Source organism: Arachis hypogaea, chromosome 1 (genome assembly GCF_003086295.3).
Source record: "Arachis hypogaea cultivar Tifrunner chromosome 1, arahy.Tifrunner.gnm2.J5K5, whole genome shotgun sequence".
Lineage (NCBI taxonomy): Eukaryota > Viridiplantae > Streptophyta > Magnoliopsida > Fabales > Fabaceae > Arachis > Arachis hypogaea.
In genome coordinates, this window is record NC_092036.1 from 58,145,430 (window position 1) to 58,158,986 (window position 13,557).

General features: G+C 35.9%; 1 protein-coding gene across 3 annotated transcripts; it reads left to right on the forward strand.

Annotated features, from left to right (window-relative positions):
• Positions 1 to 212: 212 nt before the first annotated feature.
• LOC112804948 (cyclin-dependent kinase G-2) lies at positions 213 to 4,716 on the forward strand. 3 transcript variants are annotated; one of them, XM_025847577.3, is made up of 6 exons: positions 1,454 to 1,692; positions 2,171 to 3,473; positions 3,615 to 3,750; positions 3,903 to 3,991; positions 4,088 to 4,199; positions 4,287 to 4,716. In XM_025847577.3, the coding sequence occupies exons 2-6, from the start codon at positions 2,644 to 2,646 to the stop codon at positions 4,404 to 4,406; spliced, it is 1,287 nt and encodes a 428-aa protein (XP_025703362.1). In that variant the 5' UTR covers positions 1,454 to 1,692; positions 2,171 to 2,643; the 3' UTR covers positions 4,407 to 4,716. The 3 variants fall into 3 exon arrangements, 2 of the variants coding, with proteins under 2 accessions (XP_025703360.1, XP_025703362.1); XM_025847575.3 differs by having other exon boundaries at positions 213 to 3,473; XR_011863280.1 differs by having other exon boundaries at positions 1,368 to 3,473; positions 4,072 to 4,199.
• Positions 4,717 to 13,557: the final 8,841 nt, after the last annotated feature.

Here is a 13,557-nt window from a genome sequence, read left to right on the forward strand (position 1 = left end):
TGGTTCAATCGGATTAACCAAGAATTTGTCCCTTAGCCAGTTCGGTTGACATTGAAAATCGTCTGGCAAAAAATAGTGAAAAACCAGTCGAATCGACGATAAATTAGCAAACCGATAGAACTGGTTAGTTTCTTAACGATTTTTAGAGTTTTAATTAAAAAAAAAAAAGAAAAATCAGAATACTATAGCAGAGCCTTCCCACTCTCTCTATCACAAAATTCCTAACTACTACCCTTCTCTCTCTCTCTCTCTCTCTCTCTCTCTCTCAGCTAGCAGCTGCAGCAGCCAGCGTCACGCACTGTCATCGCCGAACTCTTTTCCTCAACCAGAGGATCAGTTCGAAGTTCTTGGTTGTCAATCCACTTCTCTTCCACGTCGTTGCCTATGGACTTGCAAATCGAAGCTTATAGTCGTCTTCTACTCTTCTCTTCGTCGTCGTCGTCGTGATCATCGTGGACTTGCAGATTGAGGCGCGATCAATTTGATTCCTCCCTCGCTGGTCAATTTGCTTGATCGTCGTTTCTGTCTTGCCGTTCCTCTCTCATTGACAGTTGAGTTTCGTTCTTCTGTCGCCGTCAATTTGGTTCCTCCATCATTGCCAGTAACTTCTGCTTGTTTAATTTTTTTTGGAGTTTCTGTTTTTGTATGATTTTGAAATATAAAATAATCGAATAAGCACTAGTGAAATCTATGTTTGCTTCAATTTATATTTTCTTATTTTTTTAATTTTATTGACTCTGAGTTACTGAAATTTGATTATTGAGTTGTTGTTTTCTTTTGTTTGTTATGTTCTAAGTTAGATTATTGGTGATGTGATTGCTAAATTTAAATTTTTTGCTTAATTTTTCTATTTTTAGTGCTTTTGGATTATTTGAATTTTTTGTTTTTGGACTCTGAATATTTATTCTAAAAATTGTTACAAATTACTTGATTAGAACTTTGAAGTTAATTAAAAAAATTATTTTATAAATTTTAATAATAAAATATGAATAAATTATTAAGTAAAATTATAAAATTTTAAATTTTATTAATTTAAAAATTATTAAATTTAAATATTTAAAATTATATATTAAATTTTTAATAATTTTATTATATATTTAATGAAATTAGTTCAACAACAATTTAATTTTTTTAGATTATAATTTGATTCTATTCGAATTAAGTAAACCATTAAATTAGTTCAATAATCAATTTGGTTTTGTCAATGACAAAAGAAAAATGTTATTTATCTTTTAAATTTTTTATTTTTAATTAGTCTTTTGATTTAAATAATATTATTTAATTAATTTAAATATTAACTTTTATAAAAAATTACTTATTTTTTAATTTTTTTCTCTTTAAAAATCTGAATGATAGACAATTTTAAAAAAATATCTAGTTACCCGCACATGAATCCAATTGCCAAACAGCCAAACTCGGAAAAATAGAATACGCGTAAAAGCCACCGACTAGCATAGAATAATTGGGCCGCCCTCTGCTTGCAAGTTGCAACGCGATATTTTAAAGAAATCTCACAACCCATTAAATAACAGAAAACAGCGTCAAACATGAACTAACAACACATCTGAAACTGAAACTTGAAAGGCTGCTGGCAAAAACTTCTTTCGAATCATCGACCGGAGAGACCCTTCGCTACTTTCGTTCATTCCTTCGTTTCCTTCATCAGTTCTTTTCTCTGTCGTCTCGCCGCCGGTAAGGCCATTCGAAACCTCTGAAAAATAATAACCATCAAGACGAACCAACCACTACCTAGGGTTTTGTTCCCAATCGATCTCCTCTCGATTTCCCTATCCATGCCCTAATTTTTTTTTTATCTTTGATCTCCGGTTGCTTTTCTTAATTAATGTTGTGTTTTTGTTTTTGTTCTTAATTCTCAATTTGATATTTGTGTATTTTTCGTATGCTGTTACTTTCCCCCGATTTGATACAATTCACTGTTGGCTGTATTGAGGAAAAGAAGGATAAGATAAGTTATTGTAATTGAACCTTTCGTGTTCTTGATTGGGTTGTGTGAATTATTGAAAACCTAATCGAATATTGATTCTATTTTTGGGGTTAGGGTTGGAAATTTGAGATTTTAAAGGGGTTTTTGGATTGAATACATATTTTCCTCAATAAATTGGTTTACTGATTGAGAGGAATTGTGCTTGTGACTATCAAATGGCGGCAGGGCGAAAAGGTGTTGTTCTGAGAAGAGAATCTTACAGAGAGAGTTCCATCAAGGAGCTTGATCACTGTAGGCATGGTTCTGTACAGAATGGGTTTCATGTTGGAAAAGAGGAGGAGAGAGAGGAAGGTGAGCTCTGTGTCGAACCTGGGGTGCGTGACTATGAACCTGCCTCAGGGTTTCAAGCAGTTGATGGAGATGAGGTCTTGCCACCACCGGAAAAGAGAAGAAAATTTTCTCCGATTGTGTGGGATCTACCAGAGAAGGAAGGAGTGATCCTCTCCAAAAAAGGGGCCACACAGGTTATTACTGTGTCTCACTCCTGTCCAACTCTGTTGAAAAGCCCGGTACAAGATGGTCGTTTGCATGGGGGTGTCTCTAGGATACCTCCACAAAATTCATCTTGTGTCTTGCAGTCAGGGCATGATGACCAAGAAGCAGATGAAGAGAACAATGCCCAAGGGTGGAACATCAAAATGTCTAGATGGGCTTCTGATGGTCAATCACCGGTGGGTGCTGTTGATGAATTTAATTTTGGCAAAGTGAAGCCAAGTCCTGAGATTGGTGAATTTCAAAGAGAATGTTCAGAAAGCACAATCACTAGATCCTCAGGAAGCAATGGACGAGATAATAGTGGGGGCCACTTTGATGGTAGTGATTCTGAAAAGGAATTCCCTACTGACTCCATGGTCGATGATGAGGAACAGAGTGATGTTGGTGATTATGCATGTGATTCTGATGAAGATGCCGGTTTAATGCACCTGCAGAGAAATATAAACATGCTTCAGAGTTGCAGAAGTGTGTGTGAGTTTGAAATGATTAAGAAAATCAACGAAGGAACTTATGGTGTTGTCTATAAGGCTAGGGATAAGAAGACCGGAGAAATAGTAGCATTGAAGAAGGTGAAGATGAATATAGAAAGGGATGGCTTTCCATTGTCATCCTTGAGGGAAATTAACATTCTCTTGTCTTTTGATCACCCCTCCATTGTGGATGTTAAAGAAGTAGTTGTGGATAATTATGATGGTACTTTCATGGTGATGGAGTACATGGAGCATGACCTTAAGGGACTGATGGAGGCAAAGAAACAGCCCTTCAGTATGGGTGAAATAAAATCTTTGATGCTGCAACTTCTTGAAGGTGTCAAGTATCTCCATGACAATTGGGTTCTCCATAGGGACTTAAAGACATCAAACATTCTGCTGAACGACAAGGGGGAGCTGAAAATATGTGACTTTGGGTTGTCCCGGCAGTTTGGAAGCCCACTGAAGCCATATACTCCTATTGTTGTGACACTATGGTACAGGTGAGTTTCATTGTCACCGTTATGCTTTCCAATTTTGTATTGATCTCATCATTATGTGCGTATCTGGTATTTTTGTTTTTGAGTTCTGTAGAGCATGGTATTCAATTCAAACTAACGAAGGGGAATTGCTACTCTGTACAGGGCTCCAGAGCTTTTGTTAGGAGCTAAGGAATATTCAACCGCAATTGACATGTGGTCAGTGGGTTGCATAATGGCTGAGTTGGTTGCCAAGGAACCTCTGTTCACGGGTAGAACAGAACTTGAACAAATTGATAAGGTTATTATTACTCAACTCACCTGGATACCCCCCCCCCCCTCTCCCAAAAAAAAAACCCCACCCATGGAGAAAATTAAATTAAATCATAATGTCTATTATCTTTTGGAGAATCCTATTAACATTTCTTTGTTGTTACTGTTTGCACGTTGCAGATTTTTAGGACCCTGGGTACACCTGATGAGAAGATTTGGCCGGGCTTATCTAAATTACCTGGTCCTAAAGCAAAATTTGTTAAACAACCGTGAGTACACTACCTCTTTTTAGTTTCCCTCTCTACAACTGTTATTCTTTGATACAATATGCTAAGGATTTTGACCATAGATGATTGCTATTTCAGGTACAATATGCTAAGGAAGAAATTTCCAGCCACATCTTTTACTGGTTTACCAGTTCTGTCTGAGCTAGGATTCGACTTGTTGAAGAAGCTTCTAACTTACAATCCAGAAGAGGTAAATTTTGTTAATTAAATGAATTCTGATTGCCTTTCCGTGATGTGAACTGAATAATAACTGTCTGAATTGTTTGTTGTTTTCCAGAGGATAAGTGCAGAAGAGGCCCTTCTTCATGATTGGTTCCATGAAGTCCCCCTTGCAAAATCTGATTTCAAGCCAATTTTCCCTCCTTTGCGTGGCCAGGCCACTTTCAGTGCGGATTAAAAACCAAGAACAATGCTAATTTTTTATCGTCATTGTTTCTAATTAGGTCCTTCCCATTCAGGGAATATCCGGATAAATGATATGATAGCAATGGACAGGCCAAGGAATTAACCTAGGCTCCAGCTACTTAATAATTAGAAAGCGGCAGATTGATGTATATATAGTAGTTGAGTTGGTTGGCGTTGTGCCTTATATATATTTGTCTACTCAAATTCTCGTTTCGTATTCGCTTAGAGATGTACATGTGTATCGTGATTTATTCTGTAGATTTGATGAGTTCCATGCTATCTCAATGCTCTTTCTTTTGTCATAGTTGTTTTCTCCTCGTTTTACTTGTTTTTCCTTTATCTGTATTTTAACAATTCAATATAGGTTTTGTTTTTATTTCTTTTTGGAATACCAAAATATAAGAACAGCTAAACTTAACCCAAGTAAAACCCACCACACTATTATAAAATAACTAAATAAAAAAATAAGAAAGAGGTAACAAATATAAAGAAATATAAAGAGAGAGAAAGAAGTATTGCAACATAAAGAGATAGAGAATTCTTATTGCTTGTGTGTGTTTTTATTCAGAGGCTTGAGCCTCTATTTATAGGTGTACAAGATAACATTTTTCAAACTATAATAAATAGAGTCATCCTTGATAAATTAAGTTACTTTGGAAATGGACATCCACATATGATCTTATCACAATACTTTCACTTGGATACCTATTTAGGATTATTGCTTCGTTAAAACCTTACTAAAGAAAATCCAATGGGAAAAAAATTTTAGTGAAGGAAAAAGAGTACAATATCCTTTGTGATGGGAACTGCCTCATTAAAAACCTTGTCAAGAAAAATCCAATGGGAAAAAAACCTGACCAAGGAAAAAAAAGTACAGTCTCTCCCTCTTGTCGACATCATTTAATGTTTCGAAATCGGCGCATCCCAATTTCATGTACCAATCTTTCAAAGGAGGATTTTGGGAGTGACTTTGTAAATAAATCTGCCAGATTGTCATTTGAGCGGATTTGTTGGACATCAATTATCTCTTGATTTTGAAGATCATGAGTGAAGAAGAATTTGGGAGAAATATGCTTTGTTCTATCACCTTTGATGTATCCACCCTTAAGTTGAGCAATGCATGCTGTATTATCTTCAAACAAGACAGTTGGAGCTATCATATGATCAATCAGTCCACATGATGATAGAATATATTGGATCAAACTCTTGAGCCAAAAACACTCGCGACTAGCTTCATGTATCGCAAGTATTTCAGCATGATTAGAGGAGGTTGCAACAATCGTCTGTTTCGTGAACCTCCATGATATAGCTGTTCCACCATATGTAAACAGATATCCTGTTTGAGATCTCCCTTTATGTGGATCAGACAAGTATCCGGCATCTGCATAGCCAACTAGTTGTGACTTGGATCCGTAGGGATAAAACAATCCCATATCAACCGTTCCATGAAGATATCGAAAAATTTGTTTGATTCCACTCCAATGTCTTCTGGTTGGAGAGGAACTATACCTTGCTAGTAAATTCACCGCGAATGATATGTCAGGTCGCGTATTATTAGCAAGATACATTAGCGCTCCAATGGCACTAAGATATGGTACTTCAGGACCAAGGATATCTTCATTCTCTTCTTTAGGACGGAATTGATCATTTTCCATATCCAAAGATCTTACGATCATTGGGGTACTCAAAGGATGTGACTTATCCATATAAAATCTTTTCAAGATCTTCTCTATGTATGTCGCTTGATGAATAAAGATCCCATTTTTTGTATGCTCGATCTGCAGGCCGAGACAAAATTTAGTCATTCCAAGATCTTTCATCTCAAAATCTTCCTTTAGAGTTTTATAATTGTTGGAATCTCTTCAAGAGTTCCAATGATATTTAAATCATCAACGTACACAGCAATTATAATGAATCCAGATGCGGATTTCTTTATGAAAACACATGGACAAATATCATCATTTTTGAATCCATTTTTGGCCAGATACTCAGTAAGACGATTATACCACATTCGTCCAGATTGCTTAAGATCGTATAAAGATCTTTGCAATTTAACTGAGTATAACCCCTGTGAATATTCATTGGATGGTTTAGATATCTTTAGTCCTTCAGGGACTTTCATATAGATATCCCGATCTAATGAGCCGTATAAATAGGCTGTTACCACATCCATTAAATGCATATGCAGTTTATGATATGCACATAAACTGACCAAATAACGCAATGTTATCGCATCCACTACAGCGGAATACGTTTCTTCATAATCTATACCGGGCCTTTGTGAAAAATTTTGTGCCACAAGTCGGGCTTTATAGCGCACAACTTCATTTTTCTCATTTCGTTTTCTCACAAATACCCACCGGTATCCAACAGGTTTTACATCTTCTGGTGTACGGACTACAGGTCCAAAGACTTCACGTTTTGCAAGTGAGTCTAACTAAGCCTTCATGGCTTCTTTCCATTTTGGCCAATCATTCCTTTGTCGACATTCTTCAACTGATCTTGGCTCAAGATCCTTACTTTCATGCATGATATTCAATGCCACATTATATGCAAATATTTCATTGACAATTGTCTTATTTCGGTCCCATTTCTCTTCTGTAAAGACATAATTTATCAAGATCTCGTCATTTTCACAATTTTCAGGTACCTGAACGTCTTCTGGCGTTAAAACTATATCAGAATTTTCGACAACTGCAGGTGTCTCTACTATGTCTTTTTCAACAGGAATATTATTTACCTCTTTTCTCTTTCGAGGATTTTTATCTTTGGAACCGACAGGCCTGCCACGCTTCTGGCGTGTATTTGCTTTAGTGGCTATTTGTCCTACTGGGACATCAATTCGAATTGGGGCGTTTTTCGCCCTGCCACGCTTCTGGCGTGAATTTGTTTCAGTGGCTACTTGTCTTACTGGGACATCAATTCGAATTGGGGCATTTTCCGCTAGTATATAAGATTTGGTTATCCTCTTTGTATCGGAAAATGTATCAGGCAATTCATTTGCTATTCTTTGCAAATGTATAATCTTTTGAACTTCTAGTTCACATTGCCCTGATCGAGGATCTAAATGCATCAATGATGATGCATTCCAATTAAGTTCCTTTTCAGGAAGCTTATTCTCTCCCCCTAATATTGGAAATTTTAATTCATCAAAATGACAATCCGCAAATTGGGCTTTAAATACATCTCCCGTTTGTATCTCAAGTACCTCACTACATAGGGAGAATCATATCCAATATATATCCCCAATTTTTTTTGGGGTCCCATTTTGGTGCGATTAGGTGGTGCAATGGGAACATATATCGCACACCCAAATATTCTTAAATGGGAGACATTTGGCTGCTGGTCAAAAGCTAATTGCATAGGAGAGAACCGATGGTAACTCATTGGCCTCAAACGAATAAATGCTGTGGCATGTAAAATAGCATGTCCCCAAACCGAAGTTGGGAGATTTGTTCTCATAAGTAAGGGTCTAGCAATCAATTGGAGGCGTTTAATAAGTGATTCTGCTAACCCATTTTGTGTATGAACATAAGCTACTGGATGTTCAACACTTATTCCATTAGCCATACAATAAGCATCAAATGCTTGGGAAGTAAATTCACCAGCATTATCAAGATGAATTGCTTTGATTGAATTTTCTGGAAATTGTGCTTTTAATCGAATAATTTGAGCTAGTAATCTCGCAAACGCCAGGTTGCGAGAAGATAATAAGCACACATGTGACCATCTCGAAGATGCGTCTATTAGGACCATAAAATATCTAAAAGATCCACATGGTGGATGAATAGGTCCACATATATCACCTTGAATCCTTTCTAGGAATTCAGGGGACTCAAATCCAATCTTTACTGGTGATGGCCTTAAAATTAACTTTCCTTGAGAACATGCAGCACAACAAAATTCACTAGATTTAAGAATCTTCTGGTTCTTTAGTGAATGTCCATGAGAGTTTTCAATAATTCTCCTCATCATGGTTGTTCCCGGATGACCCAATCTATCATGCCAATTTATAAATTCATTTGGGCTAGTAAACTTCTGGTTTACAATGGCATGTGATTCAATTGCACTAATCTTGGTATAATACAATCCAGATGAAAGTGAGGGTAATTTTTCTAATATAACTTTCTTATTTGAATCATGAGCTGTAATACATAAATACTCATGATTTCCCTCATTCACTGTCTAAATATGATATCCATTTCGGCGAATATCTTTGAAACTCAACAAGTTCCTCAGAGACTTGGTAGATAATAGTGCATTATTTATTATAAATTTTGTTCCTCCAGGAAACAAAATTATAGCTCTTCCAGAGCCTTATATCACATTGCCTGAGCCAATAATAGTATAACATACTCTTCTTTTGGCACAATATGGGTAAAATATATATCACTTTTAAGAATAGTGTGCGAACTTGCACTATCCGCAAGGCAAATATCTTCAGAATATGTCATTGCCATTTTTCTTCAAAAACAAATGATAATAATAATAAAATGAGTAGGAGTACATGCACAGTAAAATTATTCACATGAATGCTTAACAAACACATATTAAATTATTTCATCATTGATCAAATAGCCAATATCTCCTTTAGAATCCTTAAAGAAATTAGATACATCATAATGAGTGGTGGAATTTTCATTATTTGAAACAAAATTTGTTTCTTTTTCTTTGTCATCCTTTTTCAAGGATGCTTAATAAAGATCAACAATGTGCCTTGGGGTACAACAGGTACGTGACCAATGGCCCTTTCCACCACAACAGAAGCATTTATCCTCAATTGATTTACTTTGTCCATTGTTTCTTTCTTTATCCCACTTCTGGTGAGATGCTTTCTTATGAACATAATTTCTTTTCTTTCCATAATTTTTCTTGTTATCAAAATCTTGCCATTTACCTCTTCTGGGGTTATAATTTGCCGCATTTATTTCAGGAAATGGGGCGGCGCCAATTGGACGCGCTTCATGATTTCTCAAAAGTAACTCATTGTTGCATTCAGCAACAAGAAAGTAAGAAATTAATTCAAAATACTTTTAAATTCTTTTTCTCGATACTGCTACTGCAGGAGCACATTCGAGACATGGAAGGTCAAAAAAATTTTCTCTAACATATCGGGCTTGAGGAAGTATCACATGATTGTACCTTTCTTCAAAATCTTTCCACAGATCTGCAAGATCTTTTAATGTGGGATATTCATTTTTCAATCATACTTCAAGATGATGACGAAAGAAAATCATAGCTTTGGCTTTATCCTTCTGGGATGTATAATTTTCAGTCTCAATGGTATCTTCAAGATCCATTGAATCAAGATGGATTTCAACATCTATATCTATGATAAATAATTGTTTCCAAATATATCAAGAGCATTATATTCAAGATGAAAGAGTTTCGACATAATAAAAATTTGTTACCTGGAGTCTTCCTAAAATTTTGTTAGAGCTTCGTGCTGATAACATATTATAAAATAACTAAATAAAAAAATAAGGAAGAGGTAACAAATATAAAGAAATATAAAGAGAGAGAAAGAAGTATTGCAACATAAAGAGAGAGAGAATTCTTATTGCTTGTGTGTGTTTTTATTCAGAGGCTTGAGCCTCTATTTATAGGTGTACAAGATGACATTTTTCAAACTATAATAAATAGAGTCATCCTTGATAAACTAAGTAACTTTGGAAATGGGCATCCACATATGATCTTATCACAACACACACAAACTTTTTTGTTGTTTTTTTATTTTCCTATACATCCTCTCTCCTCATGTCTTTGGGAGCCTCTCCTAGGGTTTGAAGAGTGTAGTGCTACTGTCCGTAATACATCGTGTGAAGAGTCCTCACTAGTGATAACTAGTGGAGTGGAAAGTATTTGTCCCAACGAGGTGGAGTACAAATGGTTGATGAAGGAGAATACGTAGAACCAATAGAACAAGAACTTGACAAGGAAGAAACACTTGTCGTGTATGACGATGACATCTCAGAAAGTGTCTCAACATGCGAAAATAACATCATTGTGAAGCTAGTAACAAACAAAAACATCAATGTTACATGGATCCAAACAACGCTATCCAACATATGGAGAAACCAGCAGGCTTTAGGGTTATAGAAGTTCAACTAAAGATCTATGCTATCCAACATATGGAGAAACTAGTAGGCTTTAGAGTTATAGAAGTTCAACTAAAGATCGATCAGTTCTTCTTCAACAAGGAGGCCGATTTAAACAAGGTGCTAAAAGGAAATCCATGGTTCTTCAGGAATGCCTAGCTGCTAGTGGAAAAATGGGAGAGAGCCGAAGACTAGATAGACAAAGGCCTAGATAAGGTAGAGATGAAAATGCAGACCAAGGATCTCCCGGAACATTGCAAAACACCAAAACTTGGAGAAAAGATAGCTGCCTGTATGGGAGATGTAGTGAGCTGCGAGCTATTTGAAGTAGGAAAATACCAAGTGAAATTCATCAAAGCAACTGTCACAATGAGTATTAACACCCTTCATGAAAGGAACAAACGTGGGGAGCAAGAAGGATGGCCTTACATGGGTAATCTTCAAGTACGAAAGATTACCAACAGTTCGTTACTATTGTGAAAGAGCAGGACATAAAGAAAACAGCTGTGAAAAAGAAAAACAAGATGAGGAAAGAGGTATGTATAAATTCAAATCTCTTAGTCCCTCGATAAAAGCAGATATTACTAGTGTTAGAGTTGATATAATAAACAGTTGAACAAATGCAAAACAACAAGAAAAAAATAAGGAAGAAGGAAAGCGTAAAGCAATAATCGTAGAGAAACTAATGAAAAAACTAGTATGTCTGCCAATGGTGGACTCTTTTGAGACCGACATTGGAAAAGGTAACAGCTAGGTCCTTGTGATAACACTTTTAGGAACCTCCTCACCGAAGAGGGATCTGGAGGATGGGATCAAAAAGGGGAAGGAATTCCATGAGTTTACAGTAAAAAAATTCATAGAAATTAACAGACAAGAGGAAGGACAAGCCAAAAAAAAAAAAAAAAAACAAGCCTAGATTTGGAAATGAGTGTGAAGGAGAATAAGGAGATCGAAGAGGAAGCAAACTAGAAAGATAGGGAAAAGAAGAGAGATGTAATTTTTATTATTGATGTCCTAGATCTAGTAAGTAATTTTAGATCAATTAGTTTCATTTATGTAAAGAGAGATGGAAACAAAATTGCTCATGAATTAGCACAATTGGCACCTACCAATCCAAATTCTGTGTGAATGAAGGATGCTCTTGTTCGTGTACTCAATTTGACGTTACTGACCTTATGGTTTCCGTTGAATGAATCCTCTCACTTTCCAGTTAAAAAAAACAATAGATAAACTTAGCTGCGTGTATTGTAATTTTGTTAAGAATTTAGTGAATATATGTGATATGATAAAAGTTTCATAGTTATAATCTATAGGAAAAATGTGAAATATCTAGAGTCAGGACCAAGGTTTAGTTTCATTAGATGCAGCTTGCAGTTGTGCCGTTTTTGGTAGATGAAAGGGATTTTCTTTTTCATAGCTTATGTTGAACGGGTTCAATCTTAGCAAACGGAATATGATATACAAAAAGCATGGCTTTAGATTTGCTTCTAACAATTCGGCTAGTGAGACAATAAAGAATCTAAACAATGTGAACAATAGGCTTTGAATTTGGCCCAATATAGGGGGAAAAGTAAGAAAACTCTCCAAATTACCTAAACCAAAAAACCCAAACAGTTATTTCAAAAAATTAACCATTACAACCCTAATTTACCAAAGGAATTCACACAAACACTCTCTTCTCCCCCAAACTGTCTGCTACTCCCACTCTCATCAATCATCCCACCTCCCTGACGTTAGAAGGTCCCGCACCGGCCATCATCGTCCACCTCTGTAGCCCCCTCCCCCATCACCATTGCGAGATTGTCATCAAACAACCATACACATAGTTATTAAAATAATCATCAGGCTACCTAGTGAAATGACCATCCAACATTTGTTAATTGTATATACTTAAATTGAATTGAACAAAATAACCATCTACATACCTAGTAAATTAAACATCCAGCACATTTTCGGGGTGGAGAGAGTTGACGGCTACACATGGAGGCAGGGGAGGAGACCTGGTGACGGAGCAGCACGCAACAACTCTAAACGATGCAACCGGAGGCAGCTGCATGTGGTGGGGTGACGATCAAAATTCTCTATCGGTAAAGAATTCACAAATAAGTTTGCATTGTAAGTATAGTTTCTAAACCAATAGAGAATCCTTTCGTGCAAAAGTTTTGTTTGTCACTTAAGCAAACCCAATAAAAATAAATAATCGAAGTATTCAAACCTCGGGTCGTCTTCTCAAGGAATTGCAGGGAAGTATATTTTATTATTGGTTATGAAAAACAGTATTTTTGGTTTTTTGAAAGGTTTGAACAAGAGAAATAAATTGCATGAATTAATAAATCAATAGCTAAGAAAACTCTTGGCAAGGTATGAAAATTAGAAGTCCTATCCTAGTTATCCTTATCGATTGTGATGAGAATTGCTCGTTGCTCCCACTTAGTCAACTTCTAACTATGAAGGTAAGTGGATAAATCAATATGAATCCTCAAGTCCTAGTCAATTCCCAAAGAAAGACTAGAGTTAGTGGAATTCAAGTCAATTAGCAACTTCCAATTATCAATCAACAAAAGAGTTTGATAACTCAAGAGTCTCTAATTACTCAACCAAAGCCAAAAGGAGAAAAATCCAAATTATTTATATCATAAATAAAAGAAACAAATCATAGATCTGAAATACCTTAAAAATTCATTAAATAGAAAATCCAAATCTAACATGAAGAGTTAATAAGCCAATTTGGCAACATAAGTCATGAATAAATAAAAGCATTAAAGTATCTAAAAGTAGAAGAGAAGTCAAAATAAAGGAATATTGAACCTGGTATGAAGAAACAATCCTAACCTAATGACTAAAAGAAATCCTAATCCTAAAACCTAAGAGAGAGGAGAGAACCGCTCTCTCTAAAAACTACATCTAAGAACTAAAAATTATGAATTATGAATGTTGTATCAGTTCTCTCTGATGAATGGATGGATTCCCCACTTTATAGCCTCTAATCTGTGCTTCTAGACTTGGATCTGGGCCAAAAGAGGGTTCAGAAATCGCTAGGAGCGT

Bases quoted from the DNA above. Each gene is read 5' to 3' on its own strand.
- LOC112804948 (XM_025847575.3), top strand. From the start codon at position 2,161: ATGGCGGCAGGGCGAAAAGGTGTTGTTCTGAGAAGAGAATCTTACAGA. The intron at 3,474-3,614 runs GTGAGTTTCATT...TACTCTGTACAG, and splicing joins GTTGTGACACTATGGTACAG to GGCTCCAGAGCTTTTGTTAG. The intron at 4,200-4,286 runs GTAAATTTTGTT...GTTGTTTTCCAG, and splicing joins TAACTTACAATCCAGAAGAG to AGGATAAGTGCAGAAGAGGC.